This window comes from Rhea americana, unplaced genomic scaffold (genome assembly GCF_003343005.1).
Source record: "Rhea americana isolate MKP2758 unplaced genomic scaffold, rheAme1 scaffold_497, whole genome shotgun sequence".
NCBI lineage: Eukaryota > Metazoa > Chordata > Aves > Rheiformes > Rheidae > Rhea > Rhea americana.
Genome location: NW_028186642.1, coordinates 77,886 through 105,823, shown reverse-complemented (window position 1 = coordinate 105,823; position 27,938 = coordinate 77,886). Strand labels below are relative to the sequence as shown.

At 43.0% G+C, this 27,938-nt stretch overlaps 1 protein-coding gene across 1 annotated transcript in view; it reads left to right on the top strand.

The window, feature by feature from the left end:
* The window catches only part of LOC146588816 (E3 ubiquitin-protein ligase RNF220), a 132,382-nt gene that overhangs the window by 75,550 nt on the left and 28,894 nt on the right, over positions 1–27,938 (top strand). The window contains exons 5-10 of the mRNA XM_085317308.1: positions 137–179; positions 7,925–7,968; positions 9,141–9,273; positions 24,480–24,576; positions 25,643–25,729; positions 27,447–27,502. Of these exons, the coding sequence (XP_085173434.1) occupies positions 137–179; positions 7,925–7,968; positions 9,141–9,273; positions 24,480–24,576; positions 25,643–25,729; positions 27,447–27,502 (460 nt within the window). The remainder of the gene's footprint in view (positions 1–136; positions 180–7,924; positions 7,969–9,140; positions 9,274–24,479; positions 24,577–25,642; positions 25,730–27,446; positions 27,503–27,938) is intronic.

The following is a 27,938-nucleotide window of genomic DNA, read 5'->3' as shown; positions in this document are numbered from 1 at the left end:
GGCGGGGGGGGGAGCAGCGGGCCGGGCCGGGCCTTGTTTACCGGGGCGGCGGGGGGGGCTGCTGCCGGCCGGCGGGAGAGGCCTCCCGGGGGCCGGCGGGCCCTGACGCTTCTCCGCTCTTGTCTCCCCTCTGCAGACCTTCCTGCGGGTGCGAGCGAACAGGCAGACCCGGCTGAATGGTGAGTGCGCGGCGGCGGCTCCGCGGCCCCTGCCGCCCCCGGGGCCCCTCGTCCTGCGCCCCGCGGGGCGAAACTCCCCTGGGCCGGGCCGGGCCGGGCCGCTCGGGCCCCCGGCGGGCCGGCAGCCGCCTCCTGCCATCCCTGAGCGCTGCTGCGCGGGCTCTTGTTTCGGTCACGTTAAGATAAAATCCTGCGAGTTGATCTGTGACTTCCTGGAGGAAATGTTTTTCTCTGCTGGGATCCTAAAAAATGACTTTATAAGTAGGCCCTGAGTCTTCTGTTTTAAATTACGTGGCCAGGCTACTGTGTTTTTGTGGATCACATGGCAGAATCAAGGTCTTGTAGTAAACTTTTAAACCAGCAGTCTGAGCATACTTGTGTCTGACGTCATACTGTGTTTTTCCTCTCAGACTCACAGATGCTGGTGTGTTACTTCAGTTCTTTTTATTTCTAGATGTTCAGAACAACGAGTAAACAAGTAGATCCAGGAAGAAGTGTTTTAATATTTAAAAATCAAATAAACCTGAAGTCACTTTATTTTACTGAGATGGATTCCCATCTTTGTGTTTGTAAATCACAAAAAGTTGAAAATATTACACTTTTGTTTACTTGAACAAAATAACTTGAGACTGTTTTCTCAAAGTGCAAAGAAATCAGAACCTATCATTTAAACTGTAACAGTAATATTTTAACTTCAAATTTTATATTGCATGTAGTTGCTGTAGTACAGTTCAGTCAATACTCAGTTGCTCAGGGTATCAGRTTTGTTAGTTTTCAACTAACTGCCTTGATAGTTTAACATAACACCAGTGACATTGTGCTGATGCAGTTTATTTAGAAAAGGATAAAGATATTTTAAACAAAATGGCAAAAGAYTTGAATGGTACTCATACCAAAACAGTTTGCTTGAATTTGAAGTACTTCATATTTAAGCATGGTCTTAAACAAATAGAAATATTACTAAGTTACTGGCCCAATATCTTTGTTAGTTAATACATAACTGAATCCAGAACGAGCTTGGAAATTTTTAAATATAAACTCTGAAAGGAAAAAAACATGTGAACCCTAGAAGGGCTGTTAAGTCATACTGTAAAGAGAAGAGTCTTTCAGTATAAGTAAAGTTTTTGATGATAGCATCCTGTGCTGACCTGGCTCAATAGGGCTTATGCTTCAAATAGGACTTAGGCCCAAAGTAGAGTTGCAGTACAATCTGTGTAGACTGCAAGCTAGGAACCTCTCTTGGGCCCTATTATTGGATATTTTTGTGAAGGCTCCTCACCTACGGGGAGGTTGGCAGTTTTGTACAGCATTTTCAGAGTTTTCTTTGAAACCCTTTTTTCTGTATCTTCTTTGTGRTACAGTGAGCAGAAGTGACAGCTATATTTTAGGTGAGGGCCTTTGGTTGATTTTTATAATGGCATTATAGCTCTGATGTTTCCTGTGCATTCTCTTATACATCCTAGCAAAACTAGGCCCGGAAAGGGACTGGATGTAGAAATGGTTGGCTGAGGTGCTTTGACTTTAGGTTGCAGAGAAGGTCAAACAAGATCAGAATTGGTTCCTTCTGACCTTAGCTTTTTATGACTGGTTATTACTATTCCCAGAACATAACCCTTGGTGATGCCTGGTTTGCTCCTATGCTGTTAGATTAGTATCCAACCAGGTGGCTGGATAGGTTACACMGCTTCTGTCTATGCATATGATTTGATATTTGTGAGCACTGAACTCTGCCTGCTTTCTTGTTTCTTTTTCCACTTGTTCACACTGAAGTAACTTTGTGGTATTCATAAGCTTTGCCACATTATTGTTTAACAGTTATTTAAGCAGTATTGCTCCAGATGGAGAACACTTGAGTGCTTTGGAAAAAAATGCTTATTTGTTTATATCTTGTGTCTTAATGAGCTTCTAATCAATCACACAGTTTTATAGCTTACTCTGTGAGAATGGTTTCCTCATCCTTGTTAGTTTACATTGACAGAAATTATGTAGGACTTGTCCAAAGACATCTGGCTTTTCATTTTGCATTGTCTTATTGAAGCACTGAAGAAACCTGGTAGATTTTTCTTTGACAGACGGTCTACATTTCTTACATCATATTTCATTTGTTTTTATTATGTTATAAAGGTACTTTTCAGTATTACTATAACCAGTTTATCTTGGTGTCTCTGTAAGGCTTCTCCCCAGCTGAGTTCCAGGATCTCTTCTGGAAGYTGACCCACAAGAAAAGGGACCCACAGTGTTTGCTGTTCTCCTAAATCATTCTTGTYTCAAATCTCAGCTGCTCAGTCTTTTCATGCCCAAATCCTGTCAGAATTCCTAGATGTGTTGCATKGTATTATGGAGAAAGGATTGTCCTCTGTGAGCTGCTGTTGGCCTGGCTGCATCATGGTTAGGTCCAATTGTTAAATGACTCACAAGTACCTGACGATCYAGAATTTTAATTCCTTAAATCAAACTCTTTAACTTAAATTGAACTGTAAGTAAGCTGAATGTATTTGTAAGTTCTGATGCTGTTCTGTCTTTAACTCATGAAGACTGACAAGGAACTTCAAATACAAATACAGAACCAAGAGACTTAATGCAGCATCTTTCACCTGTGCTAAACTCACTGTACAGATGTTGTGTCCCGGTGAACCTACTAGTATGAGGTGCTGATTCCTGATAAACCCATGCAGTAAAGAAGGCATTTCTTTCATTTGCCTCATTTCCAGTGTTGCCAAACTCAAAGAAATTTTAAGCCACCCCATAAATTGATGCTTATGGAATTCAACAGTGCAGATCTGCCCAAGTACTCACTYAAAACTAGAGGCACAAATTTGTACATTAGCATATAGGAACATGCATTCAGTAGGTTAAGTATATGCCAACATGAGAGAATGGTGTCAGATTAAAGGCTGCTGAAAATCAGCTGTGTGGAAGTTTGGCCMTGCAAATGTGAAAGCCCAGTGAGACCCTTCTGTGAATTTGGCCCTTARTGTTCTCTCTCAGGCAGATACCTTATACATAAGGTTTGAAACAGCTTCATTTTTGGCCATCTGTTTTCTTGCTTTAGCTTGTTCCTGAGATGGCTTTTTGTATTCTGCCATTGCTGCCTTTGTTCCCTTGGATCAGATGCTCTTGGATAAGTTGATTGACCAGAGAAGCTTTTTGATAGGTTCAACAAGGTGTAACCAGTCCTCAAGACTCTTCTAGCAGATCTGTAGAGAGCAGCTGCTAACTCACCTGCTTGAGTGTCTTTGATTTGAATTTAGGGGTGTTTATAAAGTTTGCATTCTCAGTAGAGCTGCGAAATAGATCCTTGCAAACCTTCTTCTGCAGCTGCCTGAGAAACAGATTCCTGTGTTGATGCTAACCCTAAGGCTGCCTCTCTGTGGGCAGATCTCCATGGAGATGGTCACTGTATGGTTTGGTTTTGGACTCAAATCACCACCAGCATGCCGTGTGCTTTTGTAGCTGAGGRATGGAGGAGGAATAAAGCTAAATGATTTTCACTGGAAAGGAGACAAAAATGTTTCCATTTAATTTGATTGGCCTGCCATTGCAGGAGTTGCTAATGATGTCTGCATGGGACTCAGGGGACCACTCAAACTGGTGGAGGGAATCATAGGAGATGTTGCTAGGAACTTAATCATCTCCTTTGCTGTTATAGAGGTTTGCATAGTGTCTACTGCTGGATGCTGTATAAGAGTGCTTCTGAGGTAATTAGAGTGCCCTGTCCTGAAGGTAAAGTTTTGGTTGCTTAAAAAAAACCTCATGATTTTTTTTTCTCATTAAGTTGCTGGGCTTGAGAGTAACATGATCCTTAAGCATTAATAAGGCTTAGCCTAGATGGGGAGAGCCATTTGTGGAGAAAAGATTCTGTCTTGTCTGCCTATAAGGCAGCAGTGTCTGTGGAAGGGGGCTCAAATGGAAGGGGGTCCAAATGGAAGGAGGAAGGCATTAGGCTTTGAAAACACAGCAGAAAAAAAAAACATTTTGGTTCCTCTCTTGGTGAGAAGCAAGCAACTTCTCACCTTGTGTAGTGAGAAGTATTAGGAAATGACCCAGTATTAGGAAAGGGAAGAGCAGCTTCCCTAGGCAGCAGGGCTTCTGGGAGCTGATCAGAGGCCCTAACTTAGACCCCAGTCTTCTGAGAGAGTCCGGATACTGATTCTTTCTCAGCTCTGTGTGCCTCTTTCTCATTAGTGTGCTGTGGCTGCTTGAACTCTAGGGCTGCTCTTCATGGGTGGAAGCCACCTTCTTCCCAGGGACTTCCAGGTGCTGTGTGGGGAGCCCATTACAGCTGCGGAGAAAGGAGACCATGTCCCACTCCTCTGCTAGAGGAATCTATTAGTCATGTTGCTGGAGTAGCTGCAGGAGGGCAGATACTTGCTTCTCACTTGAGAGGACAAAGTGCTCGATGTTTTAGTGTAACCTGAGGGTATAACACGTGCAGCGGTGCATAGGGTAAAGCCAGTAAAGTACTTCTGTTAAAAGTGAGGCCTCAAAGGTGCTGAAAAGCTCTCTGATGGCCTAATAATAATTATTAATGCTAATAAAAAATAGTGAACTCCTCACCTCCTGGCAGAAGGCTGGAATAATAACTAGAGAGTCTTTGTTTAGTTAGAGATCAAAATGGGGCRGCTTTGTGCAGAAAATCCATCTCCTTGAGCGTGGTCCTCTTCTTGCATCCAGTCCTCTGCTGGCTCTGTTTTTATCTTCCTGAATTACAAGAGGGAATGGCTTTTTTTTCCTCTCCCATGCTCCTGCGACAGGAGTGTGGGGGAGAGGGATTAGTGAGCTAATTAGAAATGATCGCATCTATCAACACTAATTAACAATCCTGTGGTCTCACTTGCATGTTCTTTTGAGCAGTTCCCCTTCGGGACAGCACCACAATCACCCTCTGCCTTTGGGGCCGCTCTGTCCCTTCTGCACTGATTGGAAGTGATAGCTGGTCTGCGTGTCGGGTATGGAAAATGCTGCTCAGGATGTGCTTTCTAGGCTGCCGCTTTCCCTTTCGTTTTCTGCTGTCACCAGGGGCACCCTGGGCCTCCTTGGGCACAACACTGCTGCTGCTAATGACCACAGAATGAAAATGGCAGGGGGATTTGTTTTCAACACCTCTTCCTTCCAGTGGCTTTTCCACTTGTGGCACWAGGACTTAAAGGGCCGTTTCTCTGAGGAACTAAGTGAACCAAGATAGGTGCTGTCTGCTGGATCTTGCATGGAGCTAAAAGAGTCTTATTTTCTGTCCCCAGCTCTACAGTAACAKTTCGACAGCAGATCAGGTATTGGTTCTGGCAGATGGTCCCAAGAATTTATCAGGACAGGACCTRAAACTAGTTGCCTTCCTTCTATTACTGTTGTAGTACATAGATTGGATGAGGATGGCAGTAAAAAAGTTAATATTAACAGATTTGCCAAACAAACTTGCTTACCTGGATTGATTGACCACATGGAATCCTGAGGTAAGGGAAAGATATGTCTGTAATGAGGACGGAGAAAGCTTTGTTTCCATCTTCCTGCATTTTTCTCTGGTCAGAGAGGCRTTTACTGGAGAATGTTGAAGTTATGTCAGATGCCGGCTTCATCTCCTATTTTTTGCTGGCTCTACAGAGTTAGTGGGAGGAAACAGCTTTCTAAATTTATCTGAAACAATCAAGCTAGAGGATGTGAGTGTTTGGTAAACCAGCACTTCAGAAGTACTGAGGTACAAACAAGAAAAGAGCATGGTTCRTTTCTGCTAACTACGTTTGGTAACAGGCTGCAAGATCTTGAAGGAGTGGGGAGGGTTAGGTTTTGGAGGTTTGTGGAGGGTGGGAAGGACAGAGAAAGCATGGCAGATGCACCAGGGGGGCATTGTTTTATTTAAAAGTGGGGCATAATTCATTTGGCCACACAGAAATCAGAAATAACACTTCATAATTAATGTTTGCTTCTGTATTGATTGGAAGTCAAGCAGTTTGCCTTCTGGAGTAGAAACTGGCAGTACAAGGAAAATATCAGGTTTAAGCAGACAAACAGGAAGCTAGCACAATTTGTCACTAGAAATACTCCAGTACCTGAAATATGTGGAGAAAGCAGGTGGGCTATGGGGTTGTCAATATGCTGTACCCAACACAGAAAAGGACTGTGGAGCTGGCATGAGCAAATAAAATTTAGATGATTGCTGAAAGTGGAATGTGCTCACTCAGGAAGGTCTCTGAAATGCCAGGTCTCAAAAAACAGTTTTGTTGTGGTTTCAAGTTACTATCTCGTATTCTAGGAATGTCATGTTTACAGAAGCCTTTCTATGATGCCAAGAATGAAGGCTTATATTTTTGAAGGGAGTGTTTCACAGATCTACCTCTTTCAGTGAGGAAAARCAATGCCCAGGAAACAATTTGAAGCCTTCTTAATTGTGGAGCATGATAGCGTATTGGGGGTGCAGTGATACAGTATACCCAACCCAGAGAGTCCTGAGTACAGGCAAGTCTCTGTTGGTGTGTTCAGCCAAAACTTCATAACTCACTTGGTGATGTGGATGCCCTTCAGTAAGCCATTGGCAGAAACCTTCCTGTACCTGGTCCTCTTTTTCAGAGCATTCCAACACCTTGCTCTTACTTGTTGGCTGCAGGGAGCTGTTGATCTCTCAGCCTTCAGGCATGAAGGCTTTCAGAGCATGCTGCAGTGCCCGTAATGTCAATAACCATTTCAAGCTAATGCAGCCTTTTTGGTGGTGTCACCTCTCATTATCACATGGGTTTTCCTTGGGCTTTTCCTTGTCTCTCATTCAGAATTTTGACCTTCCTTATTAATTAAACAACAACTTTCCTCCAGCCAGTGATTGAGTTATTCAGTAATACCTGCCTAAAGCCATCATAATAAAGGAYAGAGGTTCTTTTTAATGCAAATGATTTGGTTCCAGATGTTTTGCTCACATTAGACGATGACTCAAATTAACCAGAGATTGGATTAAGCAACAGGCTACCATGGCTGCTTTTTCTAATCATCATGATTCCTAATATGTCTRTATCCCAGAGTATGCACTCAAGAAGGCAGTGCAGTGCCCAGTTCTTCTCTATGCGGCTAGAAAATGATGAAATAAAAATAACAGAGAGCCAGAACCTATCTGGTGTAGGTGCTGCATTTTTCTCAGCAAGGATCTTTCCTCTCCAKAAATGATATTGTTACTAAGATGCTACTATTACATGTTCATGSCATTCCAGGAAGGGGTTGTTCAAATTGTGCAAGAGATTGTGTGCTTCTGAAAGCGACTGTTACATAACTTGACCAAGGTTTCTCAGGCAKTGCATCAGCCTTCTAAGGTCTAAGCAAATTCCTCTATAGGAAATAGATAGATGTATTAGTGGATGGGTTTTAGATGTAGAAGGCAAAATCCAGAGCAGGATTCAGTGGCTTGATCACTCAGGTTTGAAGATGATTGCAGGCTTCCAAGAGAAAGTATTTAACCATTTGAACATCTTACCTAGAAATGTGCAACAGCTATTCCATCACCTAGCACTTAAATCAAGAGTAGCTGCCTTTCTGAAATCAGGCTGAACTAAGGTCCAGGTTAATGTAGAATGTGCAAAGTAAAATTCTCTGTGTTTCTTGGGCTGTCAGAGTAGGGAATGGAAATGGGATCTTCTAGTCGAAAWCTTACCATTTCTGCCAAGGCTTTATTGTTTACAGAAGGCAGAGCTGAGTACGTAGAGAAGAGTTAATCTACAAACTTGACATGTTTTCCTTTTTTGTTTTGTTTCCCTGGTTTCTCCAYGCAGCTCGGATTGGAAAAATGAAACGGAGGAAGCAAGACGAAGGGCAGGTATGTCCCCTCTGCAGCCGGCCTCTGTCAGGATCCGAGGAGGAGATGAGTAGGCATGTGGAACAATGCCTTGCAAAGGTAGAGGCGCAGCAGGATCGCCAGCTGCCATTCCCTTCTCCCTACTCCCAGCTTGGTCTGCAGCTGATCTAACATGGGGCAAAAATCTAACATTGCTGAGCTTGCAGGCAGTGCTAACTATGTCTGCCTGAGATCTATAGCCACTTTCCTTTGTTTTGAAAGACAGATTATTCTGGATTTTCTCCTGTGTTGCATTAGTAACATTTTTTATTTCATGCACCTTTTCTGTCAATGAAGTCTAAGTTGTCCGTAAAAGTATGGGATATTGAGGTTTTCCTTTTGTAGGACTTCATGCTTTCTGTGTAGTGCAGCAAAAAAGAGTTCTTCCTAATCTCTGTTTTTGACAACATCAGAATTATCTTGCTAGTCATTTTTTTTGTTGTTGTTGTTTTGTAATAGATTGGCATTTTTAAATGTTGCATGACCACCTCACTCCAGAAAGCATGTGAGAGAGGTCTCAGAGCTAAGCAGAATCAATCCCTTGCCTGTCTTCCCAAAGACAGCAAGGAAGAAGGAGGAACAAACCTTAGGAGAGAGAGAGTTGTGTCATCGGGCTTTCTGTGCTTGTTTTTCATGAAAAGTCCATAGTGAAGATAGTAACAAGTTCATTCTTGTTTCCTCAAGAGATGCATGGTTTAAAGGTATCTTCTGATCAGTGTGCCCAAGTAATATGCTCTAGGGGATCATTCCTTCTCAGTTCCTGTAGATGGGAGTTTATGTGCTGTAAATCAAAGGAATTTGTTGTTTCTATAATAGGAAAATTGTGCATGCAAGGTAGGAGAATGCATCCTGAAATGCGTACAAGGATTGTTCTAAGAACTAGAGTTTAAATTCCTGTGTATTTAAAAGAGAGAGAGAGAGAGAGAGAGAGAGAGAGATGAACCTTGCCACTTGTTTCGATCTTAAGGATGTCAAGTTCTTCCAGCTCCCACCTATTTTCAAGTTCCGATCACTGGGAATGAGGGAGGGGAGCAGATGCTGCGGTCTGCTCTATACTTAGCTGCCTTGGGAACAGTCCAACTTTTCATCAGTTTTTAACCCCAAAGTGCTATTTCATGCATCTCAACACTCTGCCCCTACTTTACCCTGTGCAGAGAGAAGGTTCATGCATGACTGAGGATGACTCTGTGGACATCGAGAATGAGAATGGCAACCGCTTTGAAGAGTACGAGTGGTGTGGGCAGAAGAGGATACGGGCTACTACTCTCCTGGAGGGAGGATTTCGAGGTGCGCCAGTGTTTTGGGGGCCCCTGTGATCCCTTGTGAACCATTCTGCTGTGAAATTTGATCATTGCCTGTCTTTAGAGGGGGGGACTCAGGTTGTGTCAGAACCTTGGGTTTTTCCTTTCATAATGGGTGGGATTTTAAGGCTTTGCCACAGCGTAAAGTGATTCCAACTTTTTGCTTCTCCAGAACAATTAGAGTCAAAACTTGTGCAAATCTTGAACAAAAGCGTGGCTTTATTTCTTTCTTGAGAAATGTGGCTGAAAAGGGAATGAGTAGGAATGGATAGAATGGGGAGATCATTTGGGGAAAATAGCTTCTTATATGTTACACATAGTAAGAAATACGTGGAAATATCTGAGAAGAGGGAAATAGAAATGAAATTGTAAAAATTCCCAGCCTGGAGTGACGAAAGCTGGTGTATCAGCCTCTGGTGATGTATTGAAGGTGACAGCTAAGTCGCTTTAGCACCTGCATAAAATATTAAAGGGCCGGTTGTGCATTTATCACTCCATCCCTTTTAAGGTTGATAAATGAGAATCCAGGAACCTGCTTTGCACCTCCAGTACTGCAAGCCCTTAGGGCTCCCAGACAAACACATTTTATTTTTCCTCCTCCTTTTGCTCCTTCCCCAGTGACGGGGAAATCAGTTACTGAGGAGAGAGTGAGTTATGGCAAAATTTGACCTCTTGTGAGCTTTATTGGTGAATGTAATTTTAGCTAGAAACCTGGCCCCTTTCTTACACTCAGCCCTTTGGCCTCGAAGAGGAGGATTTACTAAACTGTTCTTTGGCATGAACCTCTGGCACTAAGAGTCTCTTGCAAGCAATTCACGTAGCGCATGCCTAATGAAAGGAGGTATGCTGGCTCCCTCCGTTCAATAAAGAGGATGGGATGCGATCTCTTCCTATATCAGCTTRGATTTTAATTTAAAATATCTCAAGGGGAAAGGCTACTAGGTAAGGGAGTTGGACTTAAAAGCCCGTGTGTGCTCAGTGACAGTCTGGCACCTGGCACTCCTGATCTGCCCTCACCTTCCCCTAAAATTAAATTGTAGCTAGGGAGTAGCAGAGCAGATGATCAGGAAGCACAGAGGTGAAGAAGCAGTTTCTCTGTGTTGTTAAGGCTAGTTAGTGAAGCTTGTGATGTTCACTTCTTGTCTTTAGCCTTCATTTTCCTAACTTTTTCTGTGCTAAAAAAGAATAGTGTSTGTATGTGGTTCTAGTTGGACTGTGCAGTGCTTTAAACTTTTCTTCGGCTGCGTAATTATTACAATCAGTTGCCATGAGCATGGGGTGTCTGTATGTATGGCCTCTGTCGTTGTCACTGCTTCTGTTAGATCCTCCTCTTAGTCCTGATAAACAAAAGCTGCTCAGTTCATTCCTGCGCCTCTCTGAGCATTTGCAGTTTCTTCCTTTGCCCCCCCCCAAATACTTGAATTTTTGAGGAGAACATGATCTTTAACTTCCCCTGATGTCAACATTATGCTGACTTCGCTTGATTAATATTCCCTTTTTTAATTAATTCATTGAATTGTGATCTGAACTTTTCGTTCTGAACCAGCCATGTGGACATTGTCTTTCAAATGAGACTCCAGGTTGGCAAAGTGTGCGTAATTGATGTGATGAGGCTGTGTAAATATAGGGTGCTTGCTCCTTGTTACTTTTTCTTCTGTGTTTAATTGGAATTTTCAAATTTGTTAAAGTTTGCATTACATAAGTAGGCTGCTTTCCTCCCTCAGAGGTTAGTCAGATTCTAGCAGTATCCGCGCCGTAATCTTCCCTGCTAGAGGACTGCACCAAAACCACATGCGTAGACACTTAGTTCTGTATTTGATAGAAATAGTCTTGCTTCCTTCAGGAAGTACAAGGTCCCCCTCTTCTTCCCTTTTTGAGACCCTTATGCTACCTTCAAGAGTGGTTATATGGGCAACCAGAAGAGGAGCTAGCCAGAGGACTAGGAGAAGACAGGAGCACAGCTCTGGACACTGTTCTAAACCCCCTGGTAATTACCTGTGGTGGGAAGGCCCCTTTGTGGTTCTCATCTTTTCTCTAGCTCCTGGCACTCAGGTTTCCTCAGTCAGACCTGCTCTGTGCACTCTCAGGTAAACTTAAGGTGACAGTCATCTTCCTTTGTCTGCCAGTGTTGGCTCTTTACTTATTTTGGGGACAGAATTCTTAGTTTACAACCCTGAAGCACAGTACAACATTTTTGGAGATGGTCTCTGAAGCTTAAAACTGCTTTATCTGGAGTTGGCAAGACCCTCATTAACCCTTCTCGTCTGGGGCTGGGTTTGGCTCTGTTCCCTTTACTGTGAAGTAGCAGTGATGTGGAAATCAAATGTCTTTTTTAATGCTAGACAGCCTTTGTCAGGCTTCATGGATGTCACCATTGTCTAAAGAGATGACATGGGGAAATATTTAAAACGACAGGGGAGAATAGATGTCCATGTATCTCATCAATTTCTGTTTTAATTGTGTGTTGTTCTGAGCAGGTGTCTCAGCTAGGTGTTGAAGGGAGCAGGAAACTGGCCAGTTTGTCACATGAGTCAGTTTAGGCCATTGGGCAGCATTTTGGAAGCAACTCAAACTTAACACAGGTTCTGGCTTTTTTTTTTTTATTTTTTTTTTTTTNTTTTTTTTTTTTTATCATTTTTGGTTAATGGGTAAAGTTCATGTTACTCTCAAGGTGAAGATCCTGTTAGATTCTCAGGTGTGGTGGAGTGTTGGGAGATTGAGGTTTTTTATTTTATTTTTGAAAAAGAAAAAGGTCAGGGGAATGAATAACCCTACTAAGATTTTTCTGGAAAAAGTCTAATACTTAGAATAAAACTGTCACTTATGTGGTTCCTAGGATGAAGGTTTCATGCTTCCAGAACTGTTGGAGGGACTGTTCACCCCTCTGACCTGAGGGGCTGTTTTAGAAGGTGGAGTTTGTCTTCTGTGTTGACATTGCAGTTGCAAATCCTCAGTCAGGTCTAGTGCAGCAGATCCAAAGCATGCCCTCCTGTCTGCCACAGCTTGATATACTTGAGACAGCAGGTAGAGAGAACAGGAGAGGGTGGTAAGCAGGTGTACGATATGACTAGGAAGTGCCAAGATCATTCTTCAGCTCTTAAGCTGTTGAGTTTGATGTAGGGACTCATTCAGGAATTACTCGGTACTTTTAACCGTTGTTCTTACTTCATAAAGCATCATTTGCTATTGCTTAATTTGTTGCCCAAAACTGGAAGAGTGCAGGGTGTAAATGAAGATTATTAACAATTTTAGAGGATTAGGGTTACTTTATTTTAGAGGAGATTCTACTTAGAGTAGGGATCTGTCCTTTTTAGTGGGAGAGTTTTGTTTTCTTCTGTTCCGTTTTAGTTTGGGAGGAATGCAAGGCTACCAGCATGAAATATGTGCCTAGTTTTGTTTTAATCAAACTCTTTCTTCTAAGTAGAAAGTTTTGCAGAAATCTAAATAAAACATTTCCCTATCTCAGAACTGTGTCACAAGACTAGAATTTCTCTTGAATCACCTGAGTATTCAATAACCATCTATCCCTGTGCCTCAGGTTAGTGAGGTAAGGTTCTGGTAAAAGGCTTCTTCTGTCTCCAATGTTTTTTGTTGCGGGGATTATTTCATGCAGTCTTTGTCTAATGAGCTTCATGCCATTCTCTGTTTAGGAAGCCAAGAAGACTTTGCAAGTGAAAGAAGTGAAAGCATCAAGTGTGTTTTTTTTTTTTTTCCTCCTAAACACTCGACATATTTGTAGCAATTCTTCTGTTTCTCTCCAGAATGGATGCAAGTTACCTCAGTGTTTACACTGTAAGGTTATCCCTTTAAGAATTCCTGAGGGAAGTTCAAAAGGGTTTTTTTTTCTTTGAAAGATTCAGTGTCTCTTTTTGTGTGCATGTCTCTCCCTTGAAAGAAGGGAGAGGGAGGGGGGAGTGGRAAAAAAAAGTGCTTTATCTGAAAAGAATCGCATCAGCTTCGCGTTGATAGAAGCCACTGTCATCTCCTAAACGGCTTAGCACAGTCAAAAGGCAAGAAGACTTAAAACAGTGTCTTACACAGGGATCGATGGGTGGAACACATAACTGGTAACTGCAAAAAAAAAAAAAAAAAAAAATCGGGGGGAGAGATAACGGTAATGATTGGATTGAGGGAAGCTTGGGGGAGGCTTGTTCTTTGTAACACAGCTTCAAAGGTGTCTGGACTGGTGCCTAAGCAAACTACCCTGTGAAGTCGCTGCCTCTGTAGGTCTAGGGAAGGAGAAGGTGGGGGCATGCTTGCACCCTTCTCYTTCTTAGCAGATGGGACAAAGTAGATTAGTAAATGTCAGGTTAGTAGCTCCCTTCTGCTGTTTTACATTTGAGGAGAGATTTTTGTCAGCAAGTCTCTTGCTGTTCCTCCGGGATCGGGGAAGGAGGCAAGCAGCGGATGGGAGCGGTTGGGGATACTGGGCGGCGGGTGGGGGGACGGGATGTCAGTTTATCGATCGCACCTCAGTCAGGAGAGCTGCAGGCGCAGTGCTCTGAGCACGAGCGGCAGCGTGCTTAATGTGATTGAAAGGCAGTTAAAATGGCGGTGACCTTTTCAGGGGGAATTAGATTGCCTGCCAAGAGTGGTTAGAGGGAGTGATAACGCCAGCTTGAGGAAGCTGTCCAGTCTGCTTCAAAGGGAGAGAGACAGAGACAGGGAAAGCAAGCTAGCAGCAAGTACCATTTAAACGGCGAACCGCACGGTCTGATAGAACAGAGATTGCTGTCCTCTTTAGATATGAAAGGACTGAAGAATTGTAGCTAAGTTCCCTCCACGCTCACAGTCTTCCTTCTCCCCTCCATCTTCCCCACCGAAAAGCCTTMCTCTTTGGTGGCACTGTAGCAAGCTCTTCACCATTGCTCTTGTGGGTTTCTCTTCCTTCAGCAGATCAGTTGCCTTGAAAATAACATAGAAGAGAGAAAGACTTTGAATGCGTTAAAATGGTAAGCAGGACATTTTCAGGGAAGGATACTTTCTAAGAAAGATCCAGATGACAAGGATTTGACTGAGATGGGTTGTGAGACTCTTCAAGAAACACGCAGGGATTACTTAACCTCAAGTTTCTCTTTATTTTTTTCATGYTGCTCTTCTCCTAAGATAGCAGAGGGCTCCGTGCATTCATTTATGGCTTTAGCAACGGCAAAGAACAGAACCAGTTAGCATATAGAAAGAGGGACTCAGTAAAGCCTTATAAGCTGTAACAAACTATAGTCATCCCAGGGTGCCCATTTGCATTGGATCTCATGTCATGTGCAATTAGGGCAGCTGCTTGGAAAGGGGGACTTTATTAAAATGTCTAAAAGTTTCCAGCAGATGGCTGCAGTCCTGCTGCCAGCTTTCTATCTCTGCAGAATCAAGATGTGATTCAGTTTGAGCAGTAAATGCTGTAGGCCAACCTTTTTCCTGCATAGGTCAGCTTGTCCAGGAGAGAGTGTTATGGCAATAGCTATATGCTCTTCTTTGTGTTCCTTCTAAATATCTCTTACAGTAGAACCATGCTCATAGGCATGAGGTCCTGTCCTCTAAAACTTAGGTAGAAGCTTTTCAGTTCTACTGCCTCAGTAGCACAGTGACTTTGCTTGCATGCGGTAACTGCCTGGGCATGTTTATAGAAGCTACCTGAGAGCTCAAATAAGGAGGAAGTATTTTCAATTGCATTTCTTGGTGCATTTTATGAACATTAAACTGTACAGCATAACTTCACAAAATGCTTTTCTGATACATGTGTGGGAAACTGAAGCACAGAAAAGCAACTTCCCAAAGTTAGTAGCACAAAGTTAGTGGGAAAGCTGGAGTAGAGCCTTAAATGCTTGCTCTAGAAATCTACCTAGTAGTCAGCTGTGCTCTCTTTCAGACAATATAACTGGCTAAGCAAGAAAGCTTCTGAAGACAATGAGGTTTTCCATCTTTTCATGATAGAAGGTTAAAGCAGCATTTAAGGTTGTACCAAAAAGAGAGGATAAACTGATCCACTGAAATTTGGCAAAAGCATTTCTACAGAACAGTAGAAGTGTGACTTCTAAGAGGTTATGCAGGAAATAAAAGATGTCACTTGCATATAACATATAAATTTCTGTATTTCTCAGGTGCTTATTTTATGGCTTGCCCTCTGTTTAGAGGGCCGCCAGGTCCCAAAGCACTTGTGTGCCTTACCTCAGCCCGTGTGTAAAATGATGGTAATCCTGGTAATTCCTCCATTGCTGAAGGACAGTACTTTGTATTTGTCCAGTGAAGTAGCCCAGGCTTGATGTTTGCACCTCTCTCCTTTAAGAGCGAGTGTTGTTCATAAGGTGGTACTTGACCTAAAAATGCTGGGAGATCGATTTATATAAATTATAACATATAATAAATAGTCAGATGGGCTATACCTGCCCATTTCTCCATAGGCCACATTCATGTATAGAAGTTGAGGAATTCTGTGGCTAATAAATGTCTTTTGGATATTATACTATAAATTAATATCAGAAGTTGACTTTAACGAGCAGGACAAGCAGATGAGAACAATACATGATTTAAAATAAATTTTAGAAAATCTAGCTTGCATACAAAGGCTGTCATAAACCACTGATTGATACTATCATGCATGTTTAATAATTTGCTAACACTTCAAGCAATGATGACTTTATTCATTTTGGAACACAGAATATAATCATCAGAACTCTGCAAAGTTAAAAGCACTAACTTACATCCCCCCCCCACACACACACACACACACACACACAGACTCAGTGCTTATAGACATTAAAAGTCAAGATTGTTAATATTACATTTTTCAGGCATTCTGATTTAATTTTACCACATTTAAAAATCTAAGAACATAAATTTCATGCTCAGACTGCCAGAAAGATTTAGTTGAAAGGAGCACAATCAACTGAATCTTGATTTACGTAATGCTGACAGTCATTCTAACCAGAAAAAGATTTTGTGTAGGAAGAAGAGGGATTCTCTCCATTTGACAGTATTATGTATAGTCCTTGAGGAAGGAAAAGGGGTGCCTGTCACCCAGCAACAGAGGAAGGAGAAAAAAATTAATTAAAAAGAAAACATAAAATACAGTTGTAAAACCATGAAAATTGGCAGGGGGAGTAAGGGAGCAGGTAGAGCACCCAAAACTGCTCATTTTTTTGAGATTGACTGGATTTCAAGTTGACAGCATCCCTTTTAAACTTCAATTTTCCTAGATCTCCGACATGCTGTATGAGATCTTCCAGTCCCATCTGCTGTGTTTGCTGAGTTGCTCTCTCCAATCCATTTTTCTAGTGCTCTTTCCGCTTTGAAAGTCCCAGGCTTTAAGACAGTCATTTGACTCCCCACACCCCAAGCATCTGCAGTTTTGCTAGAACTGCAGCCTAGTTCTTGGCAACTCAGGTCAAACTTCAGCCTTAAGCACCAAGTAGTTGATTGACGTGATTTTAATAGCATTTTAGAATACAGTTGTTAAGTCAGGGGCAGTGAGATTTTTCTAAAGGAGAAGGGAGCACRGGTCTCGATGGCTTTAAACAGCTCCTGTCTCCGCGTGTCGTCTCTTATACTTGGCGGTGAAACGCATTATCGAGTAGTGCCCGGAAAGTGGCTAACTGCGTTTGACACACGCCAACTCCCTGCCTCCACACTGGATAATTGCATTGTCAACTGTTCAGCAAAGTGGCAGGTGACACTGCAGCCGGATTGATTGTCCTAGTATGGAGGCTCCGAAGACTGTCAGCTACCCAATCGATAGAGTTTACACAAGACACCGTGACTGCATCTGTAACTAATTTCAGTTTGAAACTCGCAGGATGCGGCTGCCCCTGTTTCCTGGTTTGTGTTCTCATTCGCTTGCATCCTTTCCCTGGACTAGAAAGTTGCTTCCCTGCTGAAAGCAGAGCTTTATTTCTTATTTTGGAGCTGGAAGYGAAGAAATCAATGATGTGTTTTGTGGTTTCAGAGTTGAGGGCATTACAGCACATGGCTAACTAGCAGCTTCAGTTTTGCAATCAATAGCCTGATCAATTGATTAAATTAACACTGATTTTTCTTTCTTCTTTCCAGCCTAGAAAAGAATTAGTTTGGGAAGAGCATATGGGTATGGCCTGTGAAATTTAGGCCTTGGATTTTTTTCAGTTGTTGACTGTCTTTCCCCCTCAAACACAATCTCTGCGCTCATCGTTATTTAAAGCAAACTGCACCGAGGCCCGCTGCTGGCAACAGTGTGCTGTGAGCCCGAGTGTCGCTTTCAGCTGCTCACCAGCCTTGCTGCTTCATGCTTGGCTGCCTTAGAAAAGTCATCCTCCTAGCTCTGCTGTGCTGCTTTATTATTGGCAAAGTTGCGACATTCCTGTGATCCCTGTCAGTGGTGCTTATTGATCCAGTGATGTGAATCTGCTTAGTGATTCAAGATTACTTTAATTCTCCCTCTTCCTTTTTTGTTTGTTTCCACCCTCTCCCTAGGGGAACAAAAGCTTTCAGATCCACCTTTCTCTGACTGTGGAAAATGAGCCATAGCTGCAAAGAGCGTGGCTGTGCTGCTGCGTTTGTACTTCAGCTTTAGGTTTTGAAGAGCAGCTTTTGAGGCAGATGCGACACTGTTCTCACCTTCGTGCATCCCGCTGCCGCGAAGCTCTAGGAGGCAACTGTKCATGAATGGCCGTTCTGGATCGGCCCTTTGGGTCCAAGTGCATTTTTCTGTCTCCAACCAAGATCTGCACCTGATGCATTATACAGAGGCATAAGAAGAATCTCAGGAATACTCCTAGCCAGTTCCTCGGTGCTGTGAGGGGATGGGAAGCCTCTTCCTTGAACCTTGCAGCAGCTGGCTTTTATCTTGTACAGTGGAGCTTGCCTGACATTTGTTCAGCATGTTGCTGCAAAATGATGTTAATGGTCATAAAATTATATGGCCCTTTCTTTAAAGGCAGCTGTTCCTCTGATCTGTTGGATGCTTACGGTGATCTTTGCTAAGATGCTGGTAAGCAGTCAGGTCTCTGGCAGCTTGTTTCTGCCTCTGTGGGGGCTAATAGATGACCTCAGATCGGCGCATCTGCTGTTTCAGGTGTTCAGTGTAATGACACAGCTGGGTGTCAGTTTTCCAGGTAAATCACTGTTTTACTTGAAATGGATCTGGCTCCACAGAAACAAAACGCTTTTCCTGCAAAAGCAGCATTTCATGGCCTCTAAATGTAAATTTTTCTGGCAACAGGCTGTGAAAGTCACTAGAAGAAATCTTCTACATCTCTGTATGCGTTAGAGAAGAAGGGGGAGCAGTTTGATTGTCCAGAAATGTTTGGGGAAATGTTACTAATCTGGAGAAAGACTGCTGTTCAGGATGGCCTCATTCTCAGCTCTTCTCTTATTTTCAAGGATCCCTAATGGCTTTTTCTTTCTTCCCAAGCCACCATTTAAAATAAAACAGCATCCGTGCCATCTTGTCCTCTTAGTACTAGTTTGGGATACTTTAGCAGCTGATGAAATAAACCCAGTTTAGAGCCATTCTCAGGAAGCGTGTGTGGCCTGGCCGTGTGTCTGCATAAACTACTTTTATTGCCCTCATTGTTTTTACTCTCCAAGAAGCCAGTGACATTTTGTTAAGAAAATAGAGTGAACGTGCTGATAAGGGAGGTTTTGCAAAAGGGGGTTACTATTACTGCAACGAGTGTTATTAGCAAAGGCTACAGTTCTGGAAATTTACAGGAAGCTTGTTTTTTTTCCTTCCTGAGCATGTGTAAATTACCTGTGAGCAACATGAAAGCCTCTTCTCAGCCTCTTTCCAGACCCCAGGAAAGCTACACCCTCCTGAGGTAGATTTGGATTTAGACCCACTTATGGAACTTCTAGTAAAAATCCAGAATTTCCTATGTTCCTGATACAGGTTCAAACATCTCTTTCTTGGGGGACAAACAGGAGAAATACTATGAGTAGGTGAGTTTGATCCTCTGTGTGAGCAGCATCTAGTAGCTACAGCCATAATGGTGCCACAAATAATAATACTGTTTTTTCTAGTTATGTTCCTCAGTCATCTTTGACCTGATTCTTAAGCACATACAAAACAACTGGCCCCAAAACTGGCTTATTTGTTCAGAAARGAATTGCGCAGTTGAGATGGCGCAGGATAGGTCTTTGCTTTTCCAGCTGTGCTAATGAAAGTTGGCCGTAGTTGTTTGGGTCCACACTAGAATGGTTGTGTTATCTTTCCACTCCTGAGACTGCCAGTCTCCATGTGATCTCATGTCTATACAAGAGCTGACAGTGCTGCCAACACCTGAAGCAGCATATGTTGTCGCTTTGACCATCTGCCGCTGAACGTGATGGAGAGAGGGAGGGACTTGAATGGGAGGCACTTTTATCTGTTCTGTTCTGTGAACCTGCTTATATATCATGTTAATGACTCCAGATCTTAGCTTGAGCWGGCATTCACTCAAGATATGTTGAGATGACCTGTCATCTGGGGGATGGCACAAGGAAGTGAGATTTGAGAAGCAGTGCAGAGGTCAGAGAGGATGCTTAGGTATAGGGGACAGCTTAGGAGAAATCAAAATGCTATCAGAACTTACGCAAAAGGGAAGAAAAGGGTTTCTGATGAGATTTATCTCCTGCCATTATTAATCTGTACGTGGAAGAAAGTGGGAAATATTACCCAGTCTCCTTCAAGCTCAGCTGATTCCTCTAAGCTGTCAGTGCTTGCAGYCTGGCGGTGGCTCAGAGGTATATGAATTTTATTTTTTTGCTTTTCAAAGATCTGCATCCGTAATTCAGAAACACTGTTGCTTGTGTGGATTGCTTGTACCAGAAATTTTCAGAAACTAACTTGAATTGGTGCTCAGGCAGCCTACTCTGAGCCAAAGCTGTGTACACAGTGCTGGAGGGTTGCGAGCGCTTTAGGTAAGTGATCTTGATAGGTACATTCTGATTGATGCGGGAGTTTGTCTCCCAAACTGTCACAGGGTTTATAGAGGTGCCACTCAATACCAGTGCTGGAATTGCTTGTCAGAGCACCTGGCTACAAGAGCAATGGGGATTGGAGACAGAGCTGTAACTTTGTTTCTTCTCTGCTTAATGGCCCCTGCATCTGACCTACCTGCTCACTCCTGTTTGTCTGGACCTTAAGGAGGCAGCTGGGATTAAGACTGTCAGAGAATTGTGCTGCTTTAGCATTGGGATTGCTAATTGTATCAGGATGGCAACGTAGAACAGGCAGTTGCCTTCAACCAAATGTACAATAAGAACAAAAAAAAAAAAAACATTTCAGCAAGCAAAGAGGAAAGGTATGGAAGAGTCTGCATTGTTTGGTTTTATCTGAAAGTAGCATTTTCAAATACACATGTGGAGTTATGTTCTTTAGGCCTTAAGTGACTCTCCTTGTGAGATTTGCCACTGCTTCTATGAATAACAGCCTCAGGATCACGTCTCTTGTGAATTCGTAGGTCAAACTTGCAACTTAACATTCAGTTGTTGGATTTGACTTTATTAATGTATTGGGATAAAGTTCTAGTCCTGAGCATTGACCTCTGGAGAGCGGCATTGGTTTTAGAGGTCTGCTCTGGGCAGYACTGCTGATGGCAGTGAATTACTGCATGGCCTTCAGTGCTGAGCCTGCTGGAGGAACCCATCTACAGCTCCGAGAGTGTTCAACTGAATTGCAGATCACCTGGGTGTCATAGTAGGGGGTCTTCTGGAGGCTCCCATTCTCCTCTAATGGTTCTGAAACAATGCCACTGTGAAGTGTGCTTTATTCACACAGCACCCTCTGTGCTCCATTTCACATTTTACTTCTGGCAACATACACCATAGGCATGAGGTGGAAGTTTGGAGCCTTCTTTACACTTGGGTTGAGTTAGTGAGAAGCAGGTGTGATCCTGTCCAGCCTTCCTTGCATTTAGTGGCTCTCTTAATCCATTTATAACAGCACTTGTCCAGAAATCTGGTTTGAATGAGCATGAGATGAATGAATAATGTCAAGCAGTTCAGACGTCAAATATTTGAACAGCTGCGTGGATGTTTTCACTGGCTTTGTGCAGGGAAGCAACACCAGGAAGTCAGACGAGGAGAGTCAGGTTGAAACTGTGGCACCAAACCCCAGCCCATTGGAACTGGCCTCAAAATCCATCAGTGCGTCAGATGAAATGGTGTTAGAGGCATCTGTGACTGAATGTTCATTCTACAGGCTGGCTCTCACCTGAGCTTTACATCCTTCGCTTTGTTTTCTCCTGAAGGCAGTGGCACTACCAGGATTTATGAATCTTTTGATTCACATAGGGAACATATTTGTGGCCTGAAAGTCTCCCTATTTGGTTAGGAAAGAAAATTTGCCCTTCTTCTGCAGCACATCTTAACCTATGAACTTCTGTGTGCCCTCCTCTCTGGTTGGAATGCTGCTGTATCAGATCGTTCTAGTGTGTATTTGGCATCGTAACATAAACTGTCCAAACTCTTCCTCTGTGCCCTCTGTGTATTCAGTGGAAGGGATAATGCTCTGTTGGGAGTGCAGTCGTTCCTACTGCAGTTAGGTTCTGCAAATGGGCTGCACTAGTATTATCATTATAGATTTAAAAGGGATTTTCTTAAGTACAAAGATTTTGAGAGCAAGGACATGAGGATTCTGAAGTCAAAGTGCCTTAAAATTTGTGAATTGTATCATAGTAAGCAGATTTTCTGTTCTTAAGCTCTGACCATAAACCACTAGTTGGCTTGAGTGACTTAGAAACAAAATTGATGGAAAGATGCAGGTTTCCTGTGTGCTTGGCATCCTTGCAGACAGAGGGATGCAGGGAGTGATCCCATTTACATTCAGTCTTTTGACCCCTTGCTCCCCCCAGGCACTTGTTCCAAGTATTCATTATCGGGCTAACATTCATATCACCTACGGGACTGGCCAAGACACGGCTCCAGCTTTGCATGATTTGTGTTTCCCACATCTTCAAAAGAAAAATGAAGACCTGTGTGTCCAGAGTTTATAGCCTTTGAGAAGTGATGGGCTAAAGTAATGCCAGGTTCAGAGGATGGTGTTACTGCAGGTTAAATGCCATGCCTGTAAATTACTACTCTATCGCCCACTGTGACTTCTCAGGCAGCTTTGAGAGACTATCCAGCTTCTTTGACAGGTCTCTCTTAGTACTCTAAATCTTCTCCCAAACATTGTGATGAACTGAAGGATTCAAGATTTACTAGATAAGCCATTGCAGCAAGAGAAGGCAGCTCATGACATATGTTGGCTGGCAGCATGCAGTCAGTACATGAAACACTTTATATGGGATCTGATAGGAGAAGGTTGCCCCGACGACACTGCCAACTTGACCTACGAGTATGACTCCTGTACTACCTGAAGCAGAAGGTAGATGCTGCAATGTCAATGCTACTTTTGTTAGCTCCGGTAAGAATTAAGGCTGGCAATTACTTTGAGGTAAAGAGTAGTTTATGCTTCTAGGGAAAAGTTATCCTTAAAATCATTGTCGTGCTATGGTGATCACTTGTTAAGGACCTTCTTTGGATCCAGAGAAGAGAAATATCAAATCCATATAAACAAATTTTACTGGAGGCTTAATTAATCAGGAAACACATCCATTCCTAGAGAGTGACAGTAAAGAACTGTTTCCCTGTGTTGTCCTTGGAAATGAGACCTTCAGCTTGCCCTGCTCTCAGCACAGATGCAGACTGCTAGAAATACTGCTCATTCTTCTGTGCTGGAAAAGCACAAGTTTGCTGCTGACAGCACAAGCTTGTGTGTGTGTGTTGGTGAGAGGCTGGTTAGGCTGAGCAGACTCAGGCATCCACATCAGCAAGAGGGCTTCTCTAAAGCTTGGGAATATCCTTTTTTTTTTTTTTCTTTTTTTTTTTCCCAGACATGCCCCTTGCATGTGTTAGCATGTCTTCTGCACTTAGGAACAGGTTCACAGTGCAGGAATCTACCACCTCTGGAACATTCATGCAAAGCTAAGTCTGTCTCTGCCTTACTCTTTGTGTGRTTGCAGGTAGGATGTGCTCCCTGGTCTGCCAGGCACGCACTTAGGTCACCAGCCATCTGGATGTGCTGAGTCTGTTATGCTCCAGCAGATACTCTGTCTGCGAGCCAGGTGTCCAGATCCACTGTCTGGACAGCGGGATGCTAAGTGAAGAAGCGTTCTGGAGGCAGCTGGAGTGAACGAATTGCTATCTGCATAGGTTATGCCCCCAGGCAGCTTAGATCTGCTGCAGAACTGAATGTGAGTGGGGACCTTTCGTTACCCTGGAACTCAGGAGATCTTGGATTCATTTTTAACCTCACTGGGAGAGTGTGTCCAGTGCTATATCACATGAAGAATAAATCTATGTCTTTCTTAGTTCCCCTTCTATTAATAAACATTAGGCAGTAAATGCCAAGTGGAGGTTCATCTTACTAGGTGTTTGCACATGGACTGGGTTAAAGGAAGCCTGATTATAGTTAGCAATAAAATAGGTAACAGAACATTTGAGGACCAAAATAAATGTATGTAGTGCTAGAAAATGCCAGTTCTTACACAAGTCAGTCTTGAGTGGAGCAGTGGGCTCTTGCTTCCTGCTGAAGCTGGGTCTAGGTTGGTACCTGACCAACACTTGTTAGAGGTGCAGGAGCCTTTCTGACTTGCACTGGAATTTGCTTGCATAAGAAGTGCTTATAAGGGGCTATTAATAACTGTGGATATTTATCATTTCCTAGGAACAGACTTATTTTCCTTAAACACTTTATATTGAAAAAGCCAAGCTATGATGCATTTAAAAATTCATAATTGTTAATTGTATTTTAGTCTCTGCTCACATTCTGCAGTTGGATTAATTCAGAATGTTCCAGTGGCCTTCTCATACGTGCTAGTAGTAGAGTTTCTGTGTTACCCACTTCTATGAAAAATCATAATCATTGTCTTCTCTCCGTTGCTTTACTTTTTTTTTGTCTTTGAGAGAGACATTTCTAGTGCCTTCCATTTTAAAATAATTTGGAGAGGAAAAGGACAGTTTCACTTTCAGTGTTACAGGACATTTTAGAACATAAAATCCTGGAAGGTGGAACATTTCTGTGAGCRTTTTCTGTGCGTCTTTAGAAATTAATCTTTGTGCAGTCTTTGGAGCTGGTAYGTTTTGTTAGTCTGTTATGGGTGAAGGACAGCCTGCAGACTGTTGCTGCCCCACTGTCCTTAGGACGTCTCCTTCACTTGGTCTTCAGTTCAAATGCTCATCCACATGTTTTGTTTTCTTCAGGTTCTGGATTTATCATGTGCAGCGGCAAGGAGAATCCAGACAGTGATGCTGACCTGGATGTGGATGGTGATGACACACTTGAATACGGGAAACCACAGTATCGTTTTTGAAAGGCTCATGCTGAGAGGGAACCTAGAGGTGCATCTAGTGCTTCAGCTAGCTCTGATACAGCACAGTACAGGGTAATGTTGGCTGGTCTGTGTCCAGCCCTACTGGAAATGGCAGCATCTTTCTCAGTCACCTTGTTATTTGAACTAGGAGGAATTCTCACTTAGTCCCTTTGAGATCCTTCTGATCACGCAACACTACTTCAAACCCAGGTGGTGAAAGGTGTAGGAGATGTTGGATGAGATAAAGTTACATTGTTGGTCTACTGAGCAATTCATAAGCTGTGCTTGTTACCAGTGATGTCTCCATCCATGCTTTCTTCCACGTAGATGGGGTAAGAATTTAGTCTCTGTTCCACAAGACGTGCGATTTTTTGACCTCTATATTTTCAGAGTTTTGTGCAGAGTATTTCAAGCACTGTTCATCTGTCACTATTACTGTGAGGCTGTATTTTTATTCCTTTTGTTAGACAGGGCATGGGCAGAATTATCATAAACGGCAGTTTCCTGGAATTCCTCCATCCAAGAGCCAGACTGTTTGGACATAGCTCTAGGAGACCTGTGGGCAAACTTTCTCTGCCCCACAGCCGTTGTGCAGCCACCAAGGAGGAAATCTTACAAGGGTATTAGGCAGACATAGACTCATAAGCTGTGATGCGGAAGAATGTATAGCTCTAAATGGGATTTTACTGAAATTTGTACCCACTTTTCAGACTGAAGCCCCAGTCCTTCACTAATAAAAGATCTCTGTAGCTCAGATAGAAATAGTGGAGTTATGCAAGTTACCCTTGCAAAGGCGTAGGAATTAGTTTCTCCTCTTAAAAGCTGTGCCTTCACATTGCTGTCTAAGGACCTGTCTGTATTCTTCGACCTAGAACAGAATTTTGATCCAGAGTTCATGTCCCTCCATGCATACCAGCCCCTCTTCTTTTGAGGTGCTCCAAGGTGGAATGAACTTGCTCTGTATCCCAGATAATGTCTGAGCCACCTCAGAAGCAGAGTGCCTGCCCACTGTCTGCAGCAAGGCTGTATGTTCCTTAACCCCCTTGTTCTCAGGTACACCGAGGCAGACGTTATCCCTTGCACTGGGGAAGAGCCAGGTGAAGCCAAAGAGAGGGAGGCGCTCCGCGGTGCTGTTTTAAAGTAAGTGCTGTGCCTTTCTAACTTGCTTTCATTATACTTGGAGGAATCTGAATTTGTGGAAAGTATCTACTCGTTTGCAAGTGCAAGAATCACAACAAGGAAGACTTAGCAACAAGCAGGGCTGTAACAGTGCTGAATTTTGACCTGTGCAGCCTCTTTGTAGAAGCCTACCTACGTTCTCTGTCACCTTGACCACCCCAGTGGCCAGCCAGCTTTGTTTTCTCTCATAACAGTGCTGGACAGAAGCTGCTTTCTAGCCAAGAATGCTGCTCTTGGGCTCTATGCTTTACCTTGTTTCCTGATGAAAYGTGGCCTCTTAAAAACATATCACATGAGGCCATCAGAATCTTGTTCTGCATATTAGGAGTCTGGCCCCTAGGGTATGACTTCACCACATCCCATTATGTTCTGAGGGACAGACAAACTAATTAATCCTTTTGTATTGAGCTCCAGGGCATGGGCAGACCTGGGCAGGATGTGTGTGCTGCCCACATACATAACTATAGAATATAGGCAGCCCATGTTCAGGGCATTTGAGGAAGCATTTCAGACAAATAAAATGAGTTTTAACAGGGAGCGAGGATTGCTTTCTAAGCCCTCTGCCCTGCATAAAACAGGGTTTAAATTACCCCTCTATCTCTTTGACTGAGTGATCCTGTGAGGTCAAGGTTGAAGTGATTGATAGAGCAGTGAAATGAAGTTTTCTTACTGCTTAGCCTGTCACAAATGCTAGTTCAAAATTAAGTTCCACTCCATAGAAATGTGAGACTTGCCATACTGGATCCAAACCATTGATCCATTCAATACTTATGCTAACAGTGCTAGTCCACAGGCAGTACCTCAAAAATGCTAAAGCTCCTTTACAGCCAAGAGAGTGGGATTGTAGCAGGAAGATATCCAGGCATCCCTTGTTAGTGGCTATAGACACTTAGTGCTTGGTGAGATGACTGAGGACTGGAGGTCAGGAGACCCGGTTCCTTTATATGACTCTCACAGTAAAACATTGTTTTGCTGTCTGGACAAAGTTCTTGCAAATGTCCTGGATTCATCTGCCCATCTCTAAAACAGGTGTGATGATGTTGCTCGTAAAGCACTTTAAAATTCTAGCAAGCTTCTATAGAARTGCAACGGGGTTAGCTGGCAGCCTGAAGCATGAACCTAGATTATTGTTTGAGTGTAACTCTCTTAGCTTACAGAGCTAAAGTGTTTTGTAGCCACAAGTGCCCAGACTGTTCAGAAGATTCCTTTCTCTTACTGCGTCTGTTACTGACTTGCAAGTGAATGGACAGGGCCATAAGTTCTCTGCACTTCAATGCTGTTCTTCAGTGGGAAGTATTAAAGCATGGCGCCTATGATGTGCAGTTATTCTGTAGAAACTTGCAACACAGATGTTCTATTCACCAGTAAATTATTCATTTTTGAAATCATGATTTCAAAAATGGGCCTTAGGTCACAGGCAAGCCTTCACTTGGTGTGACATCCCCCATGTGATTTAGCCAAGGGCACAGCTAGAAGAGCAGGTCCTAAGTATATTGGTGGACACAGCACAGAAACACCTTCTGCAGCAGGCCAACTGCTTACATTTGGTGTGTTGACTGATGGATAGAGGTATTAAGAGAGATGTGGTGTGTACATTGGTGGGTGGAAGGGCCAGCTTTTTTCAAGAAGCCAAGTTTTCCATATCCAACCTTTAGCATTCTGCCCTTTTCTCTTTTAGTGGTGGCACACCCAGTACTCGAATAACACCGGAGTTTTCTAAATGGGCCAGCGATGGTGAGTGTTACACATGTAAATTATTCATTCTCATGCTACAGGAGGGCAGAAAGACATTCTGTATCTTCTGACTGCTAGTATGGTAGTTGAAAAGAGWAGTTGCAAATGTACTTGTGCAGTACTGCAAACGTGTATTTACAGACATGTACAAAATTACACTACCCTTTTGAAACTTTACAGTGCAGCCAACTGTACACAGTGACGTCTGGGAGAGATCCTAGAAATTCAGCAGACTGAATTCTGCACCTTTTGGTGCAAAGAGATTCTCCTCTATTATTGGATAGAGGCACTGAGAGAGGATTTAAGATGAATATAAAGCTTGTGACAAGATCAGACCTATAGTCACCTGGCTTCCAGTCTAGTGTTTGGCCCAAGAGCTCTCACACGTTTCCTGAATAGCATTACCTGTTTAACAATCTACATTCAAAGAGCATTG